Here is a 24,831-nt window from a genome sequence, read left to right as displayed (position 1 = left end):
AATTAAAAAGGCCTGTGTACAGAAGGTCACAGAACTTCTGTTTTGAAGAGTTCTGACACTAACATTCCCTGGAGTAGACACCCTCTATCTGTAACCACCCACAAATACTTATAGAATCCATTGGTGAGCCTAGAAAATAACCCATCTCTGGAAATCATAGATATGCAAAATTATGTATCTATGTACAGACTTTTCCTGGATCCAGACCATAAGAATTTCAGAAGGAAATTATTTTACACATAAACCAAGTCAACTATAAGTATTGCTTCTAGTTGTAATCTTTAAAATAGCCTAACTGCAGTAGTGAAGAGTTAGTTCTTGGAAGACACAGACGCATGCAGGTACCCCATACCCACCCAACAACTTGGTGACTCTGTGAGCAATGTTTTAAAATAAAATTCAAAGCCCCATCTTATATTTCATTTTCATCCAGTTTCTCAAATCATGTACTTGCTGATCCAAAAGGACTAGAATAAATGTGCTTTTAGAAAAGACAAGAATATATATAGGACAACTAAAACAGATTTTATTCCATTTTTTAGGACAAGGAAAACAAAATACAAAATAAATCATAAGAAGTGCTTTCCTCTACTATCTTTAAAACCATTTTGAATGTTGTATAAAATGCTCACACATCAAATATGAAAAGCTTCAACATGTCTTTTTAAAGTTCTGCTGCAATAAATGCAACATTAATAAACATACAACTTTCCTCTGTACCAATTTTAAAAGAATTGCTGAATTACATACTATTATGTTGCTCATACATGTTTATTCACTTTTAATGAGATCACTGCCAATACATACATTATTTTCCTTAACTTTATTTTTACATTAAGCCAATGTCTGTCATGCAGTCACCAAACACCTTACAGTAAATTACACAGGTTTGTAGTCCAGTTTAGACTCTAGCTTCTTAGAATCAGCCACTTTTCTGACTGCTTTCATGAAGTCTTCCTGAACTACAAAATCATGATCGGCACGAATTGCAAACATACCTGTGGAAAACAAAATAAAATTGCTGCTTATCGATAAGTATGTGAAAACCAAGCTGGGAGCAGTGCCACACGCTCTAATAATCTCAGCACTTAGCAGACTGCAACAGGAGGATTGCGAGTTTGAGCCCAGCCTGGGTAACATGCAAAGACCTGATCTCAAAAGAAAAGGTAAAAGAAAACTAAATAATCTAAACTCGATGGAGTAAATTGGAAGATGTATAGATTTACTATCTCTGGGACAGTAGTGCTAGTTTATTTATTTCCTAAGTAGAGTAAGCATTAATTTTTAGATGAGGCAGATAACAAAATCATCTGAATATTAAATCTGGACTGTGTGTGTGTCCAATGGTAGCGCTTAATAAAAATAAAAACACCCAGAACTATCGAGACCACACATTCTTGGCTGACGTTGCAATGACCACTTGGGTGCAGTGTTCATCCACCTAGTGAATGGGGGGTGCTTGCCTAACACATGTGGAGTCTTGGGTTTGCTCTCTAGCAGTGCAAAACTAAACAACAAACTTCCAGGAATTTTGGCAATGATTACCTATCCCTAAGCAAGGCTTAAGGTTGGGGCTATAGCTGTCAGCAGAGCTGCCTAGATTACAAAAGGCTGGCTCAATCGTGAGTAATGCAAGCTATATGCCAGCACTTGGGAGGGATAGGCAGGACAATCACTATATACTGTATATTTCAAAAAGTTAGAAGAAAGAATTCTTGGGGTTTTCACCATGAAGAAATGGTTACACGTTTGAGGAGATAGATAAGCTTAATCTGATCTAATTATCATACAATATATGATGTATATGTACATATATAAAGATACATGGTTCCGATTAATGTGCAATTTCCATTAAGTAGTTAAAAAAAGTTTTTCAATGTGAAAGAAAAAAGCTATCAAAAATTGATAGCATCAGCTTTTAAAATCACAATACTGCTTTTGACTTCAGTTTCACCAAAGCTATCCTTGATAATAATCTGGTCTGATAAAGATTTTGGAGTGTGATAAATTACCCTAGATACTTCAAGTCACATGTTAGCTGACTTATTAACGCTGAAATAGTAACTACAACTACTGCAGGTATGTCTTGGGTTTGAATATTCTGGACGGACAATGAAAGCTAAATGACTTTAGCTAGTTTTTCAAAGTCACTTATTAACAAAAATAAAACCAGTATAAAAAAATTGTATTTAAAAATTTCATTTAAAAAAATCCCAGGACTTGTAAATACCTATGGAGCAGACCCACCCTAGTTCCAGCCACAGTGCGCTAAACAACCCTGCATACACCACACTTGTGGGCATCGTAAAATGCTTAGGAGAAAACACCCCCACACGGACTTTGTCCCCTGGGGAGGAATGCTGGTGAATACTGAATGTTCTAGGCACCCATGCTTCAGCCACTCAATCCTCAGAGGCAGTCTGTAGGTTCCCCTCAGGCCCCTTACAAGAACTCAAAGTCAACTACTACAGTGGTACTTTCTCCCTCGTGTCATTCCAAAACACTGAAATCCTGACAAGGTGCAGCTCTGCTTTTAGACAAACTCAGGCCACTGTTATTGATGGTAAAAATCTGCTTTGTACTCTCACCTGCTTCAGTACAAACATTTCTCAGGTCTGCTCCATTAAAACCATCTGAAAGCTTTACAATTGCTTCATAATCTGTTTAGGAAAAAAAAAACAGAAATTAAGACAATAATAAAGATTCAATACTGAATGGACTAGTTCATTTTGAATTTGATTAGCATTACCCTTGCTACTATTTTACATTAGCAACAAAAATTAAAAATACTACAAAGTAAACTAGAATCAAGGAGACATACTTTTAAATTTTCAGTCAAAAAATGTCATCAAGATTTGAAGGTGCTTGCTTTTGTTTGTTTTGTTTTGTTGTTTTTCAAGAAGGGATTTCTCTGTGTAGCTCTGGCTGACCTGGAGCTCAGAGATCTGCTTGCCTCTGCCTCCCAAGTGCTGGGATTAAAGGTGTGCACCATCACTGCCAGTCAAAGGTGCCTGCTTTTAAGTAGTAAAAAACCAGAAGTAACTGGAAAGCTATGATTCGTTAAACCTGTTGTACATGAGTAATCAACCCCAAGATTCAGGAAGAGTGGCAGAAAAACAAGTTCCAAGCCAGGTGAGCAACATAGACCTTGGCTTGAACAGCCCTCAAAAACACATAAGTAAGTGCTGCTCCCTGAGGATCCATAGGCAGTTAATGGTTACAGTAGGAAGGAAGAAAACATTTTTTTCAGTGGTGTAGCCACAAGTGTCCATACTCTTGTAAGCAGTCCCCATTAAACTTGGGTCAGGGACTGGAGAAATGGCTGCTCTTGCAGAGGACCTGAGCTTGATTCCCAGCACCTACATAACTAACAACCATCTTAAATCCAGTTCTAGGGGCTCCAACTCCTTCTGAAAGCAGCAGGCACCCACTTGGTGCACAGACATACATATAGGTAAAACACCAATACACATAAAATAAGCAAACATGTAAAATAATAAAATCAAATTTAAAAAAATGTAAAACTCACTAGGTGACAAAATAAAATACATGAAAGTAGAAGGGGATAAGTTGGGAAGAGGAAAGGGTAAGAAAAGGAAATGGTGTGAATATGGCCAAAGTATAAAATACACACATGCACAAAAATGGCATAATGAAACCCATTATTATTTGTAATTAATGTACTCTAACAAAAACTCTTAAGGGTTAGGGGTATGGCTCAGCGGTAGAGCATATGCCTACCATTTCTAAAGTCCTGAGTTCAATCACTGGACCACAAAACAAAACAAAACAAAACAAAAAATCAAACAACAAAAAATAATTTGGGGACTGATGAGATGGCTCAGCAGTTAAGAGGACTTGCTGCCCTTACAGAGGACCCAAGTTTGGTTCCCAGTACCCACAGGGAGGCTAACAACTGTCTGTAATTCCAAGACACATGTGGTACATATACACACTCAGGCACTTATAAATACACACAAAAATATAAGTATATAAAACAGTAACAATAAGTGGAATGTACTTTAGTCATGAAGGTCAAATGTAAAATATGCTAAAATCACATAAAATTTTAACCAAAACAGATGAAATTTTATTTTAAAATGATACAGTAAGCATTTTTGACTTTCTGATTTTCCTTGCAAACTTCAAGTTGTATCAGATCTAGAATAACAGTAACAGTTAAACATGAACTCTCTGCCTCCTCACAAAATAGACATGACTTGAAGAGCTACAGCTTTGTGCTATGAATCTGACAGCGTTCAGTGAGGGAAACAACAGCACACTGGCTGAACACACTATGAAACACCTTTGTCAGCAGGTCAGGGCATGTCAGTCTCTCTGTGAAATCACCAGATATTCCTTAGTTGGCACTGAGGTATCATGTTCATGCCACTGTAAGCTTTCTGAGAGCAGGGATTCCTAAGGATATCTAGTATCTATCAAGGAATTAGTATCTAGTACCTTGAGAGAGTGCAGTATTTGCAGAAGATACTTACAGCCTGGCATCTTTTGTTTAGATCAATCTTTCCAACTTAAAATCCTCATAAGAACAATGAGATGGGTGTTAACAGTCAACCACTTAGAGCTATTTGGAACCACTAAAGTCTAAAGGTTTTTGCTGTTGTTGTTTTGAGACGGGGTCTTACTGTGTATCCGTGGCTGACCTAACACTTTCTTTGTAGACCCAGCTGACCTCAAATTCTCAGAGAGCCTCCTGGGTCTGTCTCCAGAGAGCTGGGATTAAAGCCGTGTGACACTATGCCCAACTCTAAAATGGGGAACACAGTACCTCAAGTACTCTAGACAAGGAATCTGGCACTGTGCCACTTCCCAGCCCATTCTAAAGGGTTTTTAAAGCTGTCAGGCAATTATATTACATTCACCTAATTCAGAAGTCAACAAGAATTTTGAGTAAAAGGACAAATAGTATCCAGCCAAAACTACTTTACTGTTGTAGCCAGAAGGTAGCCATAAACGGTATACAAATGAATGGTATAGATGTGCTACTACAAAACTTTCTTACAAAAACAGCAGGCAAGTAGAAGTCAATTTATAAGCCCCTTACTTACATACACACTTCATAATATTTTAGAATTTACTTTAAACTTATTTGTTTTGGTTTTTAGAGACAGGGTTTCTCTGTATAGCCTTGGCTATCCTGGAACTCTGTACACCAGGCTGGCCTCGATCGAACTCAGAGAGATCCACCTGCCTCTGCCTCCCTGAGTGTTGGGATTACAGGCGTGTACCTGGCTAACCTTATTTATGTGTCTGTGTGTTTTGCCTGCATCTTTGTATGCACACCGTGTGCATGCAGTGCTGAGCCAGAAGAGAGTGTTCTAGATCCCTTCAGACCAGAGTTACAGCTGGTTGTGAGATGCCAGGTGGGTGCTGGGAAATGAACCCAGGAACAAGCAGACAGGGCTCTTAACTGCTGAGCCATCTCTCCAGTTCACACCTGTAACTATTTTACATTTTTTTCCTCTGCCCTCTGATTTGTAACAAATTTCCCATCTTCACTCTGAGTTTGCATGTTATTTCTCTGAGAAGATAAAAGCAATCAGTAGAGTCCATACGTTCCTAGCCTATCTGAGCAGCCTATCACTGTGCTCTTCCTCCAGGCTCATAAGATAAAAGTGCTCACAGTCTACTCCTTTCCAAAATGCCCTATCAGTGCCTTTCGCTTGTACAGCTTTCCTAGCAACATTTTAAGAAAACATGGTAAACCTATTCATCTTAAAAGAAAACTATGGGGCCGCAGATGTACAACGGTTGGAAAAGTTCTTTCCTAGCATGCACAAAGCCCCAAGTGTGATCACTAAGACCATATTTACCAGTTATGGGGGCACAGCCTTGGAAAGTAGAGGCAAGAAGTTCAGATGTTCAAGGTTATCCTCAACTACACAGTACATTCTAAGCCAAACTAGACTACATGTCTTAGGGGCTGGAGAGATGCAGTTATGAGCACTGGCTGCCCTTCCAGAGGACCCAGGTTCAATTCCCAGCACCCACATGACAGCTCATAACTGTCTGTAACTCCTGTTCCAGCGGATCCGACACCTTTACACAGACATACATGCCGTCAAAACACCAATAAAAATAAAAAAAAATAAACCCATCTTAGGAAAGGAGGAAAGAAGAGAGAAAATGGAAGCTCTGCCAAACACTCATCTCTAATTCCCATTCAGCTAAGGCTCTAGTTCTTCTGTCTCCTCTTCAGAACTCCATAAAGAAATGTCAGGGCTAGAGAGGTGGCTAAGAGCTCTTCCTGCTCTTGCAGAGGACCTGGGTTCAGGCTCCCAGCACCCACGTGGCAGAGCTAGAGGATCTGATTCCCTCCTCTAACCTCCACAGGCACCTGCACGCATGTAGTGCACATAAACTCAAGCAAGCACACACATACAGAAACAATAAACAGATATTAAATAGAATCGTCTGAACCCAGTGCCTCTCCTCATAATCACAATAAAAAGTTTAGGACTACTTTCATTGCTGCCACTCCAAAATCACTTTTGACAGGACTATAAAAGTCTGTACATAGCTAGAACTTAAGGCCCATTCTATTGCCAGCATTTGATAAAGAAAAAAGTCTTAAATTATCATATAGGACATATAGCTATTTTCCCTCTAATATTTTTATTTGCTTATTCATTTATTATGCACATCTGTAAATATGATTGTGCATGCCAAAGATTACACATGGAGGTCAAAGAAGTTGCAGGAGTTGAGGATCAGTCTCAGTTTGTTGGAGTTAGGAGCAAGCACCTTTACCACTGAACTACCTTAGCAGCCCTCTAAACCTAAATCTTTCTTGCTTCTTACGTAGTCTGTATCCTCATTTCAACTCCTTAAAATACATCCAGTGTCCATCATTTAGTTTACTGGTAAAATGGCTGACTGACTGAAGGCCTCATGTAGCCTTACTCACCATGTAGTCAAATTTACCACATAGCTTAGAAGGATGATCTTGCCTCTACTTTCCTAGTGTGGGCATCACAGGCCCATGCCATCATGTTTGACACCCAAGTTTCACTATTTTATGGGACTTTAATTATACTTCAACAAATCTGAGGGAAATCTTTACCACATCACCGCCATCTTTTATCTGAATTACTGAAAAACCTCCTAATCAAAGATCTAGGTTTATTTCTTTGTCCCTCTCCATTTTGTCCTCAGCAGGCTGCCAAAACAGTCTTATGTGAATTTAAGTATTTGTAGGTAAAAGGGTATGCCTAAAATTTATTTGCTGTTTAAACATGTAACAAGCAGCAGAAGTTACAGATGAAACAAGACTAGCCACAAATACTGAAAGAGGAAAATGAAATCCAACTTTCAAATTAACTTAAAAGTGTACCCAGTTGATAACTACATAGAAAGAAAAAATGAGGAGTCATTTTTAAACACAGTCCTTTAGCAGCTATACAACCTTATAAACTATAATCTTTGTGGTTGGCATCATTATTAAAATCTAAAAGTGAAGAAAAATTAAAAGTCAAAAGTTCCTACCTCATGGCCTCCCTAAGACACTAAACAATCTGTCACCACCATTATGTCTAAGACTTCTGCTGCTAACTGTCCCTTACTCTCTCAGAGGCCCTGGCCTCTTGCTTGCTCCTTGAATGTACGAGGCACCCGTCTGCTCAGGGACCTTCCCCCAATATCCATGTCTAGTTCTCTCATCTTCTGAAGCCACTGCTTAAACACAACCTTCTTGGGGACTAGGGAGATGGCTCACAGCTAATTGCACATACTGCCCTTCCAGAGGCCTACATCAGGAAGCTCACGACTAGCTGTGATTCCAGCTGCAGGGATCCACCAACTGACACCTGTGGGCCTCTGTGGGCTCCTGCAGTTGGGTGGACATATACACCACACATGGAAACACTTAAATAAACATGTATATATGGCTTTCTTAATAAAGCCGTCACTGTGCTAACCCTTCCCCCCTTCAAAATCTATACCTTCCTCCTGCTGCTCCTGACACATCTTCCCATCTCCTTTATTTTTCTCCACACCGTTTATCACCTTCTAATCTGCAATATATTTCACTTACTTGATCTGTTTTTCCTGACAATAGCAAAAATATTATAACGGCCAGAAATTGCTATGCCATCTTTAGCCCTTCTAACTCCAAGCACTATATTCTCAAGAAGTTTTTACTGAATTAAAATCACCATGTTTATTAAATGTAAAACTAGGTTCAGCAAGCCAAGAGTAATGTCCCATAGTGCTATGCTTTATTTATCAGATGCATACACGAATAAAACACTCTACTTTCTTACCTATTTCACCGTGCTTTGTAATAGGGCCTGCGTGGATTTTCAATATATCTAATCTTGCTTGTTCATTTGGTAAATCGATATCTGAAAATAACAAGAAATTATTTTGTACTCCAGTTGCCAGTTTAATGGGGTCAGGGAGGTTGGGTGAGAAGAAAAAAACTGACACAGACAGAAAAACAGAGCAGACAAAGAAAGTAACTCACGTATTTTTCTATCTAATCTTCCTGGGCGCAGCAAAGCAGGATCCAGGGTGTCTGGTCTGTTTGTGGCCATGATCATTTTAACTCTATGCAGAGTATCAAATCCATCCATTTGATTTAGTAACTAAATAAAATATTAGAGACAGACTTTACCAAACTTGGGCGTGTACATGCACACATACACACAAAATTTAATCAAATAATTAATTAAATATAACTAATTGACAGATAATGTCTGCCAGTTGATGGCATTACCAATTATACGAATACACTAATAATTATGTGGCTCTAAAATACCTTATAGTTTTGGTTGTTTTGAGACAGGGTCTCATGTACCCTAGGCTAGCAGCTAATTTACCATGTAGCTAATAAGCCTGAACTTCTAGTTTTCCTAAGTCTACCTGTGGAGTTGTGGATTACAGCCATGGGCCATCTAAACTGGCTTATTTGGAGCTAGGAACTGAACCCAGAGCTTCATGGACACTAGCTAAGAACTCTACCAACTACACTATAATCGCAGGCACCCGATTTAAGATTTCTAAGACTTTTGTTTTGTTTTTGTTTTTCAAGACAGGTTTCTCCATGTAACAGCTCTGGCTGACCTGGAATTCTCTTTGTAGACCAGGATAGCTTCAAACTCAAGAGCTCCACCTACCTCTGCCTCTTGAATGCTGCTGGGGCCATCACACCCCAAGTCTTTTTTTCTTTTTCTTTCTTTCTTTTTTTTTTTTTTTTTAAATATTCATTGGTGTTTTGCCTGCATGCATCTCTATGTAAGGGTGTCACAAGCCCTGGAACTGCAGTTACAGACAGGTGTGAGATACACTGTGGATGCTAGGAGTTGAACCCAGGTCATCCGGAAGAACCAGTGTTCCTAACTCCTGAACTATCTCTCTAGCCCCAAAGCATTATTTTAAGTTTCAAATACTGTATATAGAGATAGTCTTAAGCTTATGGTCAAATTGGTCTCTGTAGAAGCTCCAAGCCAGCCAAGGGTACACAGAAGACAGGCTATCTAAAAATATAAAAAGAAAAATGCTCTTTTTCTGAGTAGGTCTGTATAATTTGTAAAGTGATTTTCAAATACTACAATAAAAAAGAATTAAAACCAAATGACCTGTGGTACCCAGTTTCCATCTGCAGCAAAAGGGATCTATGGACCTTCTTCATTTCACCACCTATCATCTCCATTATTAAAACTAGTTTGGCCCACCAGGACCAGACTCCATCATGAAATATGGGGTAGAGCGAAGAACCAGAGACTGGGATCTTTTAGACAAAAGATGGCACTGCAGTCATGAACTCACAGCAGCTATGAGTACCTGCTCAAGAGCAAGCCAGGCAATAATTCTCACATAACTGGTGGGCTTGTGAGCGTATGAGGAGTTATTGACTGATGACTGCTGGGAAACAGGAGTAATTTTTCTTCAAAGGTGTGACCCCCTCAGAGGTTGACAATTTCAAGCAGGAAACAATAACTGGACTGAATGAATTATTAAAAAAAGAGAACAACCTTAGCACTCAGAGAAGGAGAAGCAGGCAGATCACTGCCAGGCTGGTCTACAAAGTGAGTCCAGGACACCTAATGCTACACAGAGAAAACCTGTCTCGAAAAACAAAAACAAAAAAAAAAAAAAAGAAAGAAAGAAAAAGAAAACAATCATGAAGGTGGAATGGTTTGGGCATGTCTAGACAGAGGGAGAGTAAGGAGGTGGGGTAGATGTGAAGACACACTATATGTATTATGAATAAAAAAGTATTTTTTAAAAATTTATTTTAGCTATCACAGTCTTAGCAATAAAGATCAAAGAGTGGTTTTCAGAGCATCCAAAAACATGAAACCCATTTATCACTGATATCTTTAATATATCTGTTACTCATACCTTCACCAAGCTAGCACAAAATCACATGCTTAAGAAATGATATAATTTGTACACCCGAAGAGCTGATCTATTAAAAAAACTATAGAACAGTACAATTTTACCATGTAGAATTTTATATATAACTGTGTTGTAGTATCCATTTTCTCTTCATTTTTCTTCTTTATAGGAAAACATTAAAACTACACATTTAGATGGTGTCATGTTTTAATAGATGCACACATGTACAACACTTAAATCAGATTAAACATAATGTATTTCCTCACTCATCATTTCTTTATGGTGAAAGCACTATTCTCTACCATTCATTAATGCATATTATATGATTTTATAGATAACCCTGTCCCTACCAGATAACACAGCTGCTTCTTCCTGTCTACTTGGTATCTACTCATCAACCTTTCCTGTTCTTCAGTAATAGTCATTTCCTCCTTTTGTATGTGTGAGATTTAATGTGTATGTGAAGATCCTTTTGGAGACCACCAGCGGAGGGACGCTGCTATACTGCTCTGCCTCTCTACCTTATTCCCTGAAAATGGAGTCTCTCACTGCACCTGAAGCTACTTTGGCAATGAGCAAGTCTAAGCAATTCTCTTGTTTCTACCACCCTCAGCATGCTGGCACTAGAGGTGCATGACTGCCAAGGAAGTTTTTCACATGAGTCTCAGGCCATCATACTTGTTAAATAATCACTCTTAAACACTGAAACCATCTACTCAAACTACACACTAGTACTTTTTCTTGCTAAGGACTGTAACACAGGAATGTGATCACACCTGGCAACATTTCAAATTTCATGTTTAATTCTTCAGCTTCCACATTCAAATATGCCATGTGCAGGTTTTTATTAGTAAATGTTTTTTTATAAATCCTCTTTACCAAATATTACCTCCATTAAAGTTCTCTGAATCTCTCTGTCAGCTGACGTACCCTCAGAAAACCGACGGCCACCTAAAGTAATAAATTTGAAAATAAATACATTATTCTTTTGTTCTGTGCCCATCATTTAATAAAACAGAATGTAATAGCAGTTGGGGTTACAGGTCACGCTCTCTAACCTTTGGAAAGTCCCATTACCCACTCATTGTGCTACCTACTTCATTCGGATCGTAACTGCAAAACAACTTCTTTTAACACAAGAACATTTGTGATAAAATGTAAAAGGTGTCATTCTTACCAATAGCATCTATTTCATCCATAAAAATGATGCATGGCTGGTGGTCCCTGGCATAATTAAACATTTCTCTAATCAAACGAGCACTTTCACCAATGTACTTGTCTACAATAGAACTAGATACAACCTGATTAAAAGAAAAATAGTAATATAGATTAGACAATTCAAATAAATTTAATTTAAAAAATTATAACAGAATCTCCCCTTACCTTTAGGAAGTTGCAGTCTAGCTGGCTGGCAACAGCCCGTGCCAAGAGTGTTTTCCCAGTGCCTAGAAATATCACACAGGGTTGGGTTAAAAACCAGAACCATTTTTTTTTAAAGTATAAGACATTAGTATCTTTATTATGGCATAATTCAGTACTTTATATAGTAACTCATTTTAATATAAAAACATTTTATGTACAACTGCAGAAAAAGACCGCAAGACAGATGAAACAGAAACACAGATTGTAATTCCTAAGTCCAGAGTTATTTGATAAAGTGGAAAATATTTTCTCTGTAGAAAATAGTAAAAACAATAGCATTTCCCAATAAGCCCATTTTAAACCAAACATTAGCTGAATTACTCACATAAACACAGTTTAGATTCTGGGATCCAAAAGAAACCTTATCTTCATTTGCTCAAAGAGCCATGTTTTATTTAAATTAAAGGGTGTGCACTGACATTCCTAATACTCTTCCCCTTCATTGTTTGGCTTATGGCAGGTCATTTTTCTATAGGCTAAACCATAATTCAGAGAGGTATGAGCTGTGCTAGCACCCCCTCCTGAAAGTACAGCCAGCATGTCCTTTAATAATTTAAACATAATTATTTTGTTTTGACAATATAATCTTAGAGTTGGGGAGATGGCTCAGTGGTTAAGAATGCTTGCTGCTCTTCCCAAGGACCAGAGTTCAGTTCCCAGCAGCTCTTAATTGCCTGTAACTTCAGCTACAAGTGATCCAACACCTTCCGGCCTCCATGGGTGGGTGCATATGGCATTTACATACACAGATATACACAAATACCTAAAACAACAACATAATCCTTTTGGTAGCCAATTTTCTAAAAACTGAAGCTAAATCCTAAATAAAATTTCCATTTAAAATTCTAAAGTAATTTACTTGCAATATTAAAACTTTAACTTGAAATATCCTCCTGATTTTAATTGGTAAATAACTGTAAACATTTAAAATGTGACACTGGTGTATAAATACTTGTGTGTATATAGTAGAGTATATCAATCTAATTAACTTATATCAACTCATGTTTATTACTTTGTGGTGAAAAGTCTATTCTTTCATCGATTTAGAAATACCCAATATACCAATAGCTAATATTTTTTGTATTTTTCTGTGAACTCAACCCATCTCTTAGCCCCTTGTAAACAAACCATTCTCCCTAAGTTCAACTTTCAAATCTTCCACAGTAGTGTGATCACTTGGTAGTTGTCTTTCTCTGGCTGCTCACTGTACTTAGTATCACGGCAAGACCCACTGATGTTGACACAAATGACAAAAGTTACTTCTTTTTGAAGACTAAGCCATATTCCACTGTGTATATTTACCACATTTTCTTTATCCTCTCTTGAGCTGACAGATACCGATCATTTCTTATCTTTGGCCACTGTGAATAATACTACATTGAACACAGGGGTGCAAAGGTCTCAACATACTGATTTCAACTGCCCTGCACACAAACACACATGATTGCTAGGGGACAAAATACTTTTATCTTTAATATTCTGAAGAACCCCATACTGTTTTCTAAAATGCCTGCATCAATTTACATTCATTTCAGGAATGTAATTTCTCTTTTCTCCATCTTTGCCAATACCAGATATTCATCACACTCATTCCCTCATTAACTGCTTTCTTGATAACAGCCATTCTAATAGGTGTAGATAGTATCTCATCTTGTAATTTTAAGCACGAATACAGAACTTTAGAAATAAATAAAAAATTCTTACAAATGAGCTATACACACTGAACAAATTTTTTAATACATGTCTTTTATGTATATAGGCTCTTTTGTCTGCATGAACATCTACACACCAGAAGAAGGTACTGGATGACTATTGTGAGCCACCACGTGGCTGCCTGGAATTGAACTCATGACCCCTGGAAGAGGAGACAGTGCTCTTAACTGCTGAGCCATCTCTCCAGCTCCTGAACAGATCTTTTAACTATATATGGGATCTTTAACATCAATTGTTAACTACAGGTTCAGTGAATAATGCAAATTCCTCAAATACTCACATTTTCCCCTTATATGATATTCAAAATCATCTACTGATATCACTATATATTTCACCAGAAAAGTCTTCTTGAATTAACATATTAAAGCTGTCAAGTTCATTTGGTCAAGTAAGCGTGGAGAGAGATGTTCAGCCATTAAGAGTAATAGCTGCTCTTTCAGAAGAACCAGGTTCAAATCCCAGTACCCACATGGTGCCTCACAACCATCTGTAAATCTTATATTAAGTGATCTAACACACTCTTCTGGCCTCTGTGGGCACCAGGCATGCATATACAGACATACATGTAGGCAAAACACCCACTACGGTGGCTAGTTTTATGTCAACCTGACACAGACTAGAATTATTTACGAAAAGGGAGAGCCTCAACTAAGAAAATGGCCCCACCAGGCTGGCCCATAGGCAAGCAAGCTGTGGTGAATTTTCTTAATTAGTGATTGACATTGGAGAGTATTGTAAGAAAACAGGTTCAACGATGGGCATGATGGCACAGGCCTGTAATCCCAGCACTCAGGGAGGCAGAGCCAGGTGGATCTTTGTGTGTTCGAGGCCAGCCTGGTCTACAAAGAGAGTGCAGGACAGCCAGAAACCCTGTCTCAAAAAAACTAAAGAATGAGAAGCAGGAGAAGGAGGAAGAAGAGAAGAAAGAAAGCAGGTTAAGTTAGCCACGAAGAGGAAGCCAATAAGCAGCAATCCTCTGCATCAGAGCTTGCCCTGCTCTGTGTTCTTACTCTGCGTGAGTTCCTTTCCTGACTTCCCTCGGAAATGGAGTGTGACCTGAGAGTGTAAGCTAAAATAGACCCTTTCTTCTGAGTTGTTTATGGTCATGGGTTTTATCATAACAATAGAAACCCTAACTAAGACATACATATTCATAAAAATAAACTGTCTTAAAATATTCTAGTTGATATCTCAAATTTTATGACAACAGTATGTACCATTTATTTCACTCCTTAAAAAAAAATGTAGCCTAAATAATCAGTTGGCATTGTGAATAACCAATTCTCTAATCACCAATAGGCAACAAGTGACAGACTGTAAACCATCCTTTCAATTAGAAGCTATCCCACGTGAGGCATCTCGCTTGGACGGCACTCCAGTAACTAGATGAGCGCTTTTCCTAAAGACACTACACTTTCAGCATGCACCTGTGCAGAAGTACTTCACCTATTTTTCCCATTTCATCACAAAACATTCCTTATGAATGAAATTTTAATAAAATTAATTACTGTTACCCATTTCCTAGCAACACTGCAAAGTGGAACTGGCATCTGTGCCGACAGTGCAAGTACACGGTGGTCAGGAACAGCGGCCACTGTTGATGCCAACGCTGAGCAACATGACCTACAACGCCTTTTTGCCGTCAGCAGACGTCAACACGAGGAAGCGCCAAAGCACGTATTACTGTGATGACCACCACAGTGTCTCGGGAATACCACTTCCAAGAACTGTGGTTTAAGGATATAGCCTATAGGATTACAGGGCCTGAGGCAGACTCCTCGTAGCCGAGGGAGCAGCAGATACACACCCCTCACCTCATTCTTACTCTCAATGAAGTGGAGATTGGAACTGTCTGCACTAAATTCCTACCTTACCAATTTTAAATTCCTTCATCTACTCCTTTACTGAAGAGAGAGAGAGAATCTGATACCAACCTGGTGGTCCATACAGCAAACAGCCTTTTGGCGGTATTATCCCTACACGCTGGAATAATTCTGGATTTGTAAGAGGTAATTCTATTACCTGGAAGAGAAGATGCAGGTTTCTTAAACAGTAAAACATTTTAATATATTTTATAATATTTAAAGTCTAATACCATGTTAAAATCTTTATGAGAACTACACTTCCATGCTGTACAAAATGATTTACATATTATTGGTTTTATTTCAGATGGAGATCTCTTAAAACTAAAATTTAAAAGCAGTTTTTAGCAAGCTACATATTTGATTATTCACAGGTATATACTTTGAAAAAATGTGCTTGAACTGCATATTTAAAATCTGTGCACTTATTAGGTGAACATTTAATCTCAATAAAATTATAGTATAAAAAAATCAGAGAAGCTGGGCCAAGTGGCATACATCTGCAATCCACGATACTCAGGAGGCCAGTGCAGAATGACAAACATCAAGATCAGGCAAGACACTGTCTCAAAAGACAAAGTGAGAAAGAACTAGAGTGCAGCTCAGTGGTGGAGCACGTGGTAGCATATGTGAAGTCCTAAATTGAATTCCTACTATTAAAAAATGATATCAGCAAAGAATAAAAATATAATAATTTCAAGAATATAACACAAAATGGTCACAAAACAAAGAATGTTTTTGATGTCATAATAGGTAACTAAAAGAAAAGATATAAAATTTCCTGTTGGCACTATGTCACAGCCTTTAATTCACGGAAAGGAAAATGGAAGGGCTGGACATGTGCTCAGTTGGTAAAGTACTCGCCTAACATGCCTAACATGTCCAAAGCCCTGGGTCCATCTCCAGCACTGCATAAGATGTGGCAGTGCGTGCCTACAACCTGCACCACCAGGGAGGGGAACGCAGCAGGACCAGAATGTCGAAGTAACTTTCAGATATGCAATAAATTTAAGGCCGGAGATATAGAAGATACTGTCTCAAAGGAGGAGGGGAGAAAAGAAAAATAGGAGGAGGAAGATGAGGAAGAAAAGGAAGAAAAAAAGGATGAAGGAAGAAAATGATCTGGTTATCAAATTGATTCACAGTACCAACTACTTGAGACAAAGTTTCTATGATTGCTATGCCATAAAGCATGATTACTACAAACAAAAGTGTGGAAAAAACCCAAAAACACCAATATTCTAAAATATCTGAAAATAAAAAGTATATGTGTGAATCCTGTTCCGTGGTAGACAGGATGCAAGTTTCAACACCTGCTTAAACATTTTTAAATTTATTATTATTATCCTGTGCATGAATGTGTGTCGGTCCCTATGTGTCTTTCTGTCCCCATGCATGAGCATGTGTGCATGTACTTGTGCATGATGGGGGAGGCACGTGTTGCACAGCACACTTGTGGGCCTCAGAAGACAACTGAGTCAGTTCTCCTTTCCTCTTCTACCTGCATCCCCGGGATCCAGGCGGGTGTGGCAAGCACTTTTACTGGCTAAGCCATCTTAAAAGCCCTAGGAGTCTGTACTTTTAACAATTTAAAAAAGGTTAATGAATTATGAACCAGCTGGGTGTGCTGGCACACACCTGTAATCCCAGCACTTGGGAGACAGGCAGGTAGACCCTGAGAGTTCAAGTCCAGCCTGTTCTACAAAGTACAAAGTCCAGGACGACCAAGGCTACACAGAGAAACTCTGTCTTGAAAATCCAAAACCTCCCAAATCTTTTCACTTCATTCCTAAATACTTAGGCTTGCCTCAGGAAAAATAAATCAGTAAAACAATGTCACTTCCAAGGTTATGAGACAAGGCAATCCTAATCTGATTCATCACTTTAAAGCTTAAAAACTTTAGGTCAGTTCTATAGCCAGTATTTTCCTGAAGAACAACAAATAGTTAAAAAAATAAAAATAAAAACATTTGAGGCCAAGGTAACAACAGTTTCTACTGCACTGAGATGTTAGCATCACTAGCTTTATGGGAGCACCACGTAGCATGTTGCCCCATATGTTCTGGCCTAAGTACACTACAGTTCAAACTGCAAATGGCAATTATTCTTCACTTCCCCTACTTTCCCCTTTTGCTATGAAAATGGGATTTGTCCTAACACCAAGAATATCCAAATAACAAGCGCCATTAATTCCTGTAGCTAGAAATTCACTGTAATTCTCAGCATGAGTTTTAAATGTATAATATGCAGAAAATACTACTGAGCCAAAACAAAACAAAACAAACTGTGACTTTATACCGTAATTCTCTCTTTAGGCATCCTAAAAGCAATGGTGTGGCAATTGGAGATCAGAGAATCCAACACCCACCTCTCTTAACTCCCGAATCTGTTCTGACAGCCCTCCAATCTCAGAATAAGAAACGTTTCCAGGATCCTCATGAGACATGTTGTAAACCAGTGGATCCACTTCTCTTGGCAAATACCTAAAATGAAAAAATCAGGGGCTTTTCTTTCAGAAGATTTATTTTCTCTCAGCTTATGGATCATGCAAGCACCTGTAAGTACCTTCTAAAGACATTTAACTTAAAAATAAATTAATAAATGGTAAGAAGCAGTAAATCTTCTATGATTCCACAAATCATGTATTTTTAGAAAAGCCTCCCTCTGTGACAACTACACTAAACAATAAGAAACTCACCTCATGATGGTTAGTGTGGTCATATCCAAAGCAACTCTCGTTCCTGGCTTCAGCTTACTTTTATCAAGCTGGTTTTATAAAACAAAAAGTATTAACACAACATTTAAAAAGGGAAGACTACTTTAACAAGAGCTTAATATTGAGAAGCCATACCCATTTTTATACATCATAAAAGACAAATAGCACATTGTAACCTTGTCAATAGAAGGGCTAATAAAGTAGTAACTTAAAGGTTATGTCTATGTGACCCTTAAAGGATGTCTTTTTCACAACCTCAGAATGAAGTAAAAGATACATGAACCCCAAAGCAATAATTGCCTTTTTAGGTTTGTTTGTTTTTTTTTAATATTTATTTATCATGTATACAATGTTGTCTGCATATGCACCTGCAGGCCAGAAGAGGGCTCCAGATTTCATTATAGATGGTTGATGAGCCACCACGTGGTTGCTGGGAACTGAACTCAGGACCTCCGGAAGAGTAACCAGTGCTCTTAACCTCTGAGCCATCTCTCCAGTCCGCCTTTTTAGTTTCTTTAAGCTTGTTTATGTGCATGCGTGCATGTGTGTACAGGACAGTGTGTATATATAGTCAGGACAACCTGCAGGAGTCTGTTCTCTCTGACCACGAGTTTCTGAGATTAAATTCAGGTAGACACTTAGTGGTAAGTGTATTTATCCAGTGAACTGGCCATGTTTTTGAAGAAGGGATGGACTTTGGAATTTTATTCTCAAAGGCTCACTATGCAATATAATTTTGTTCATTATACTGACTCAAAATCTATAGTAAAAACTTATTTTGGAAACTGGTACTAGAACATTTACAGGGGAAAAAAAATCCCTTAGTGAACATTTTGGAGGTAAAAAGGGAAATGGTTTGCAATACATTTACCTTTTAGAAGGAAAAAGTGTATATACATAATTATAAAAGATAAGGAAACCACAGTTTCATATTAAGTAACATACTAATAAATGGGCTGGAGAGATGGCTCAGTGGTTAAGAGCTCTGTCTGCTCTTCCAGAGGACCCAGGTTCAATTTCCAGCACCCACATGGCAGCTCACAACTGTCTGTAACTCCCTACAGTTTCAAAGGAACCGATACTCTCACAGACACACATATAGACAAAGCACCAATGCACGTAAAATAAACAAAAATAAAATTTTAAAAATTAAGTAATTGTTTTAAAAAAGGGGGGGGGCTGGAGAGATTACTCAGCAGTTCACAGCACTGGCTGTTTTTCCAAAGGACCCTGGTTCAACTCCCAGCAATGAACAGCTCCCAATGGTCTATAATTTCAGCTCCAGAGTATCAGACACTCTCACACAGACATGCATGCAGGTAATAAATCAATAAAGTTGATGAAGCTAAAAAAAAAATCTAAAAAATGCAAGCCTACAGTGGTATTGCATGTCTTTAATCCCAGCACTCAGGAGGCAGATGGATCTGAATTTGCAGCCAGCCTGGTCTACAGAACAAGAGCAAATTCCTAAAGAGCCAGGGCTACACAGAGAAACCCTGTCTCCAAAAATAAAACAAAACCATACTAAGGAATTCAAAAGACAAGTAAGAACCTCACTCCTCTGCCCTTGTACACAACAGACCTCAAACTGAGCATATTGAAAATTACTAGCATACCCAAGCATGGTGACTTACTTGGTTACAACGGGATACTCTATTCAATAGATGCACATTATACTGAAGATCTTGTCAGAAATAAAAAGTTACCTTCCAATAGTTTCAAAATTGTTTGCCATTTCACTTCCAGAAATCTAACTTACTACTTTGTACAGGACTCTGCAATGAATTACAGTTAATATTGTGCTCATTAAAACAGAAATTATCCAGGGGCTGGAGAGATGGCTCAGTGGTTGAGAGCACTGTCTGCTCTTCCAGAGGTCCCGAGTTCAATTCCCAGCAACCACATGGTGGCTCACAACCATCTATAATGAGATCTGGCGCCCTCTTCTGATGTGAAAGCATACATGCAGATATTGCATACATAATAATTAAATTTAAAAAAAAAGAAAGAAATGATCCACTAAAGCTAGTCGCTGATACCAGCACTGATTAAATCAATTGAAACTATTGAGTCCTTTTTTTAATGGCCAGACCAAGAGTGGGCTCTCTTCTCTGGAAAGTTTTTTGGTACCCAAGTTCAGGGATACAGCATGTTTAGAGAAAAAACGATAATTACATCAGTGATTACATCAGTACTGGGGAGGGGCTGGGTGTTGCATTAGGGAGGGATTTGGAGTTGCTCAGCAACATTTGCTTCCTTTGCAAGGCCCACCAGTATCTTCCAGGCACTATAGAATACATGGACAGTCCCCAAAACATCATCAAGATGAATGTGGCTGTTGGGGGTGGAAGGCTAAGAAGGGGCCATAGGATGCTGTTACCTATACCATCTCAAAATAAAGTAAGGAGTAAATAAATCACTTAGCACTGTTATCAAGAGGGAGGGCCTGAGCTTACACCTCCCTCACATGTGTCAAAAGCCAGCCATGGCTACTGGTGCCTGTTAGCCCAGCCTTGGTAGGTGGAGATCACTGACCAGCCAGCCTAGCCAAGACTTCCAGTTCTATATGAAACTGTCTCAAAGCAGTAACCCAGGAATGATGTCCTGATCTAGCCTTCCCATAAATGCATCACACAATCACAGGCATGCACCACACATATAACACACACTCTGAAGTGAAAATAGGCAAAACACTAAATTTAATGAATTAAGCATTAAAAAAATAACCTTTATAAGCAAAGTACTTGAAAAGAGATAAATTAATAGGAAGCTATTTTAATACAGTATCTTAGAAATGCCAAATTTTGGTATCCAGAGGGCCTTGAAAGGAATATAAAAGCTAATTAGAACATAAAATGTATTTTCTTTTTTTAAAAAAAAAAACATAATTTATTTGTATTTTACATACACTGGTGTTTTGCCTGCATGTATGTCTGTGTGAAGGAGTCAGTCCCTTGGAACAGGAGTTATAGACAGTTATGAGCTGCCAGGTGGGTGCTGGGAATTGAACCTGGGTCCTCTGGAGGAGCAGCCAGTGCTCTTAACCGCTGAGCCATCTCTCCAGACCCACAAAAATACATTTTCATTACTGGGGATTGAACCCAGGGTCTCTCATATACTTGTCATGTATTCTGCTACTGAGCTACATTCCCCAACCCCAGGCCTGCAATAATTTCTAAATAATCATTATTTTATAATATGGGTGTTTTGTCTGCATGTATGCTGTTACTACGTGCATGCCTGATGCCGTAGAAAACAGAGGAGGACACCAGATCTCTTAGAAATGGAGTTACAGATGGTCATGAGCCCCTTTGTGGATGATGGAAATCAAACCCAGGTTCTTTGGAAAAACAGCCAGTACTTTTAACTGCTAAGCCATCTCTCTAGCTCCTAGGCTTGTAATATTTGTTTAGAAAAACATCCAGTTATATACTCAAACCCCAAGATTAAATTTAGTTTCTATATTAAATACTATCCTAGAGTCATGCTATAGCAATGTTTTAAAACCTGAACTTGACATAATAGCAGACATCTGTTGTCCTGGCACTCAAGAGGCTGAAGCACTAATATTGTTTACAGCCACTATGGGCTATATAGCAAGACCCACTTGCATAAAACAAAACCAACAATGAAAGCTTACACGCAATCTGACAAACACTCAGAAAAGTCCTTTAGTAAATGCTTAGGATATTTCCTACAGAACAGAATGGTATAGATCACAGATGCTCCTGAACTATTCTAAGCTACTTGTTGACATTTTCTAATGTCTACAAAATGAAATTCAGAGATATTTCAATTTGACCATTCTGGTCTAAATGACTTCCTATAAAATTAACTATTGTAGAGTAATATTTTTGAATGTTTAAATGTAAAACACAGGTAACTGATAGCTAACACTTTCACCCTTTTCAAGATATATAGTAAAGCATTTTTTTTCTAGTTCTAAAATGATTTGATTTCTAACAACAAATATCTACTGGCATGAACTCAGGGGCAGGCTCTCTGGCACCTCCCCCTGGGGGGGTGCAGCCTTGCCAGGCCACAGAGGAAGGCAATGCAGCCCAGATTGGGAGGGGTTAAGGGAGGGGGACACAGCTGGGATACAAAATGAATAATCGTAATAAATAATAAATAAAAAAATTTTAAAAAAGAACAAATATCTGACTAAGGCAATGTGAAATATTGAAATTCCCAGGAGCAAAGTCTATGATTAGAATCCAGGCTTTGCTAGTCAGTAAGAACAAATCACTCTTGGGCATTATGGGCACAGTGCCTGACCAGCCTACCTTAAGAATTAAGAAACATATGAAAGTACTTTTCTCAGTCACAAAGTCTTATACAAACAAAGAGTATTACCTGCCGACGACAACCTACGACATATCTTGGTCCATTTGTTGCTTTAACAATGACTAGGGAAAAAAAAAAAGAATGAACTGAAAAAAAAAGTTAGAAAACAAATACATCTACATCTATGGTGGCTGTAGTTTTATTTTTGACCTCCAAACAGTAAATACAAAATTTAGCATATGTAAAATACCAATTCCTTGCATTGCTACTACTAGAATAATGGGCACTTGAGGGCTATCCTGATAGCTCTACAAATAAGGGCACTCATAGCCACGCCCATTGCCCTGACTGAGGTGGATCCTTGGGTCCCACCCCATATGGCGGAAGGTGAAAACCGACTCTCACAAGTTGTGCTTTGATCTCCACATGTGTGCATACACATGCACACACACAATAAATAAGAATTTAAAAGCCTTCCATAATGGCACATGCCTTAATCCTGCCACTGGAAAGCAAAGGCAGGTAGATCTCTTGTACAAGAAAGAGTTCAAGACCAGCCTGCTCTACTATAGGGAACTGCATCCAGAGCTACATAGTGGTACCTGGTCTCAAAAATCAAAATAAAACAGGCATTTCAAAAGTTGGGAAGGAACTGGGGCTTTTTGTTTTTTAACCAATATGTGCGTTAAGCCACTTACATTTTTCTTCTGTCAACTGTTTAAGAACTTCACCCACAATCTAGGAAAGAAAAGAGCTGCATTACCTTTTGCCAACATCTTTAAAGGGGCGAGGGAGGGCATACTCACGTTCAAACCTCACCACCTACCTGCCCAACACTTTGTAGTGCCTTCAGATCATTTTCAGACTTTTCATACTGCTTGGTAAGTTCTTTTAATTGTTCCCTTACTGAAATAATAAAATTTCAACATTTTAAATTAAATAATAACTGCGCTAAAAGTTTTACTTACACCTCATGTAGGTTTCATACCCACTGTATCAAACCACAAAAAGATTCTGCATTTCGTAATGGATAGGTGACATGTTTTAAAAAGAAATGTAACAGCGAAAATATCGTATTTCTATTTTGGTACGAAATACATACTAGTGCAGACATTTTTAAAGTTACATTCTTAACAGATAATGCCATCCTGCCACCTACAGATGTGCTACAAAACTAAATGATAATCTGTTTATCAGACCTTTCACAGCTACACTAGATCACCTGGCTTACTCTCTGGTTGTCAATACTAAAGAAAGTCAATCAACGCAATTCTTCACCGAATCATAGGCTGCGGTCTTCCCTCATTTAATTAAACCATGAAGGCTTTCCAAAACGCAAATATTCAGGGTGCACGGAAAACTTGGCACCTAGTACGAAGCCCGAGGAAAGACAAGAAAGGTTATGAAAGGTTATTACAGCCACTGGGCCCTCTCTGCTCCAAGCACTAGCCTCTGTGAGTCCCACGTCCTGCTGGAGCTTCTTTGACCCAAGCGTCTTCCCGTCCCTGGGTCTCAACCCTGCCTCCAACCCTGCCTCCCTTTCAACCTGGGATATTTCCTCAGCCCAAGTGTTCCTCTCTCCTCTAATCCTCGCCTCCCCTTCTACCCCAGAACCCCGGTTGTGCTCTATGCCACCAGACTGGGACTGGGCCGTTTCCACGGCCTCGGCGGTGCTGCACCCAGCTTCGGGCGGGATGACAAAGCGCCTCTTCCCTGGACTCAGGCCTTGCCCAGCCGGGCGCCCTGTGTTCGGGCTCAGCCGAAGCCTCCGCTCTGTCAGAGGTGGAAGCAGGCCCAGACACTTGAGAGTATGGAAAAGCTCACTCACGCTCCTTAAGACGGCCGTCGATCTCCTTGTGCTCTAGCAGCTTCTTGCGGTAGTCCTGAAGAGCCTTATCTCTAGGGTCCGCCATGATGAGAAGCCGTCGCTCATAGGGGATGCCGGGAATGGCCATGGCAGCCCGGGCGGGGGAGGGGGCGGGGCGAGGGCGCAGAGGCGGCCTGAGGGCGGGATCGCGCCTGCTCCCGCCCCTTCCGGTTGGTCCGCCTCTCGCTCCGGGCGCCCGAGTCGGTACCTTGAGTCACCTAGAGCGGCAGAAAGCCTAGAAAGTGCTGAAGGAGGCCTCCGTCCACACTGTCCCCTGCAGGCCAGAGTGAGCAATGCGGACGCAGTTAACTGCTCTCAAAATTAAGTCACTGCTTTCCTAGAAGGCTCTGTAATAAACTGAAAAGGAAAAAAATGACAAGATTTTTTTTTATGAGTCAGTGTCTTGTAACCCAGGCTGGCTTCACACTCACCAGGCCTCGCCATGTGCCTGAGGGCTTGAATTCTAGTCCCCCTGCTTCCTAGTGGATTACAGGCGTGCATCACTCGTTCAGTACAAGCTGTGTGGAAATAAAATCCAGGGCGTCCTGCATGCTCGGCAAGCGCTCTCTCAACTGTTACATTTCCAGATACAGCCTTTTTCT

The 24,831-nt window shown here is 39.3% G+C and overlaps 1 protein-coding gene across 1 annotated transcript; it reads right to left on the bottom strand.

Annotated features, from left to right (window-relative positions):
* Window positions 1-504: 504 nt before the first annotated feature.
* On the bottom strand, window positions 505-24,331 carry Psmc6 (proteasome 26S subunit, ATPase 6). Its single transcript, XM_021643334.2, has 14 exons — window positions 24,191-24,331; window positions 23,189-23,268; window positions 23,061-23,100; window positions 22,432-22,484; window positions 18,058-18,125; window positions 17,728-17,842; window positions 15,432-15,519; window positions 11,746-11,807; window positions 11,540-11,663; window positions 11,252-11,313; window positions 8,486-8,606; window positions 8,283-8,363; window positions 2,589-2,660; window positions 505-998 (listed from the first exon to the last, which is right to left on the bottom strand). Exons 1-14 carry the CDS (start codon window positions 24,315-24,317, stop codon window positions 880-882), a joined length of 1,212 nt encoding a protein of 403 aa, XP_021499009.1. The 5' UTR covers window positions 24,318-24,331; the 3' UTR covers window positions 505-879.
* Between the last annotated feature and the right edge of the window lie 500 nt (window positions 24,332-24,831).

The sequence above is a fragment of the Meriones unguiculatus genome, chromosome 9, assembly GCF_030254825.1.
Source record: "Meriones unguiculatus strain TT.TT164.6M chromosome 9, Bangor_MerUng_6.1, whole genome shotgun sequence".
NCBI lineage: Eukaryota > Metazoa > Chordata > Mammalia > Rodentia > Muridae > Meriones > Meriones unguiculatus.
This window is presented reverse-complemented; position numbering and strand designations above follow the sequence as displayed.

What these genes read in the sequence shown, in the direction of transcription:
- Psmc6 (XM_021643334.2), bottom strand. Translation starts at nt 24,317, where the DNA reads ATGGCCATTCCCGGCATCCCCTATGAGCGACGGCTTCTCATCATGGCG. An exon ending in CGACGGCCGTCTTAAGGAGC is followed by an intron (nt 23,269 to 24,190) that starts GTGAGTGAGCTT and finishes TTATTATTTCAG; the next exon opens with TAAGGGAACAATTAAAAGAA. An exon ending in TACAAAGCACGGTGAAATAG is followed by an intron (nt 2,661 to 8,282) that starts GTAAGAAAGTAG and finishes TTTCCTAAACAG; the next exon opens with ATTATGAAGCAATTGTAAAG.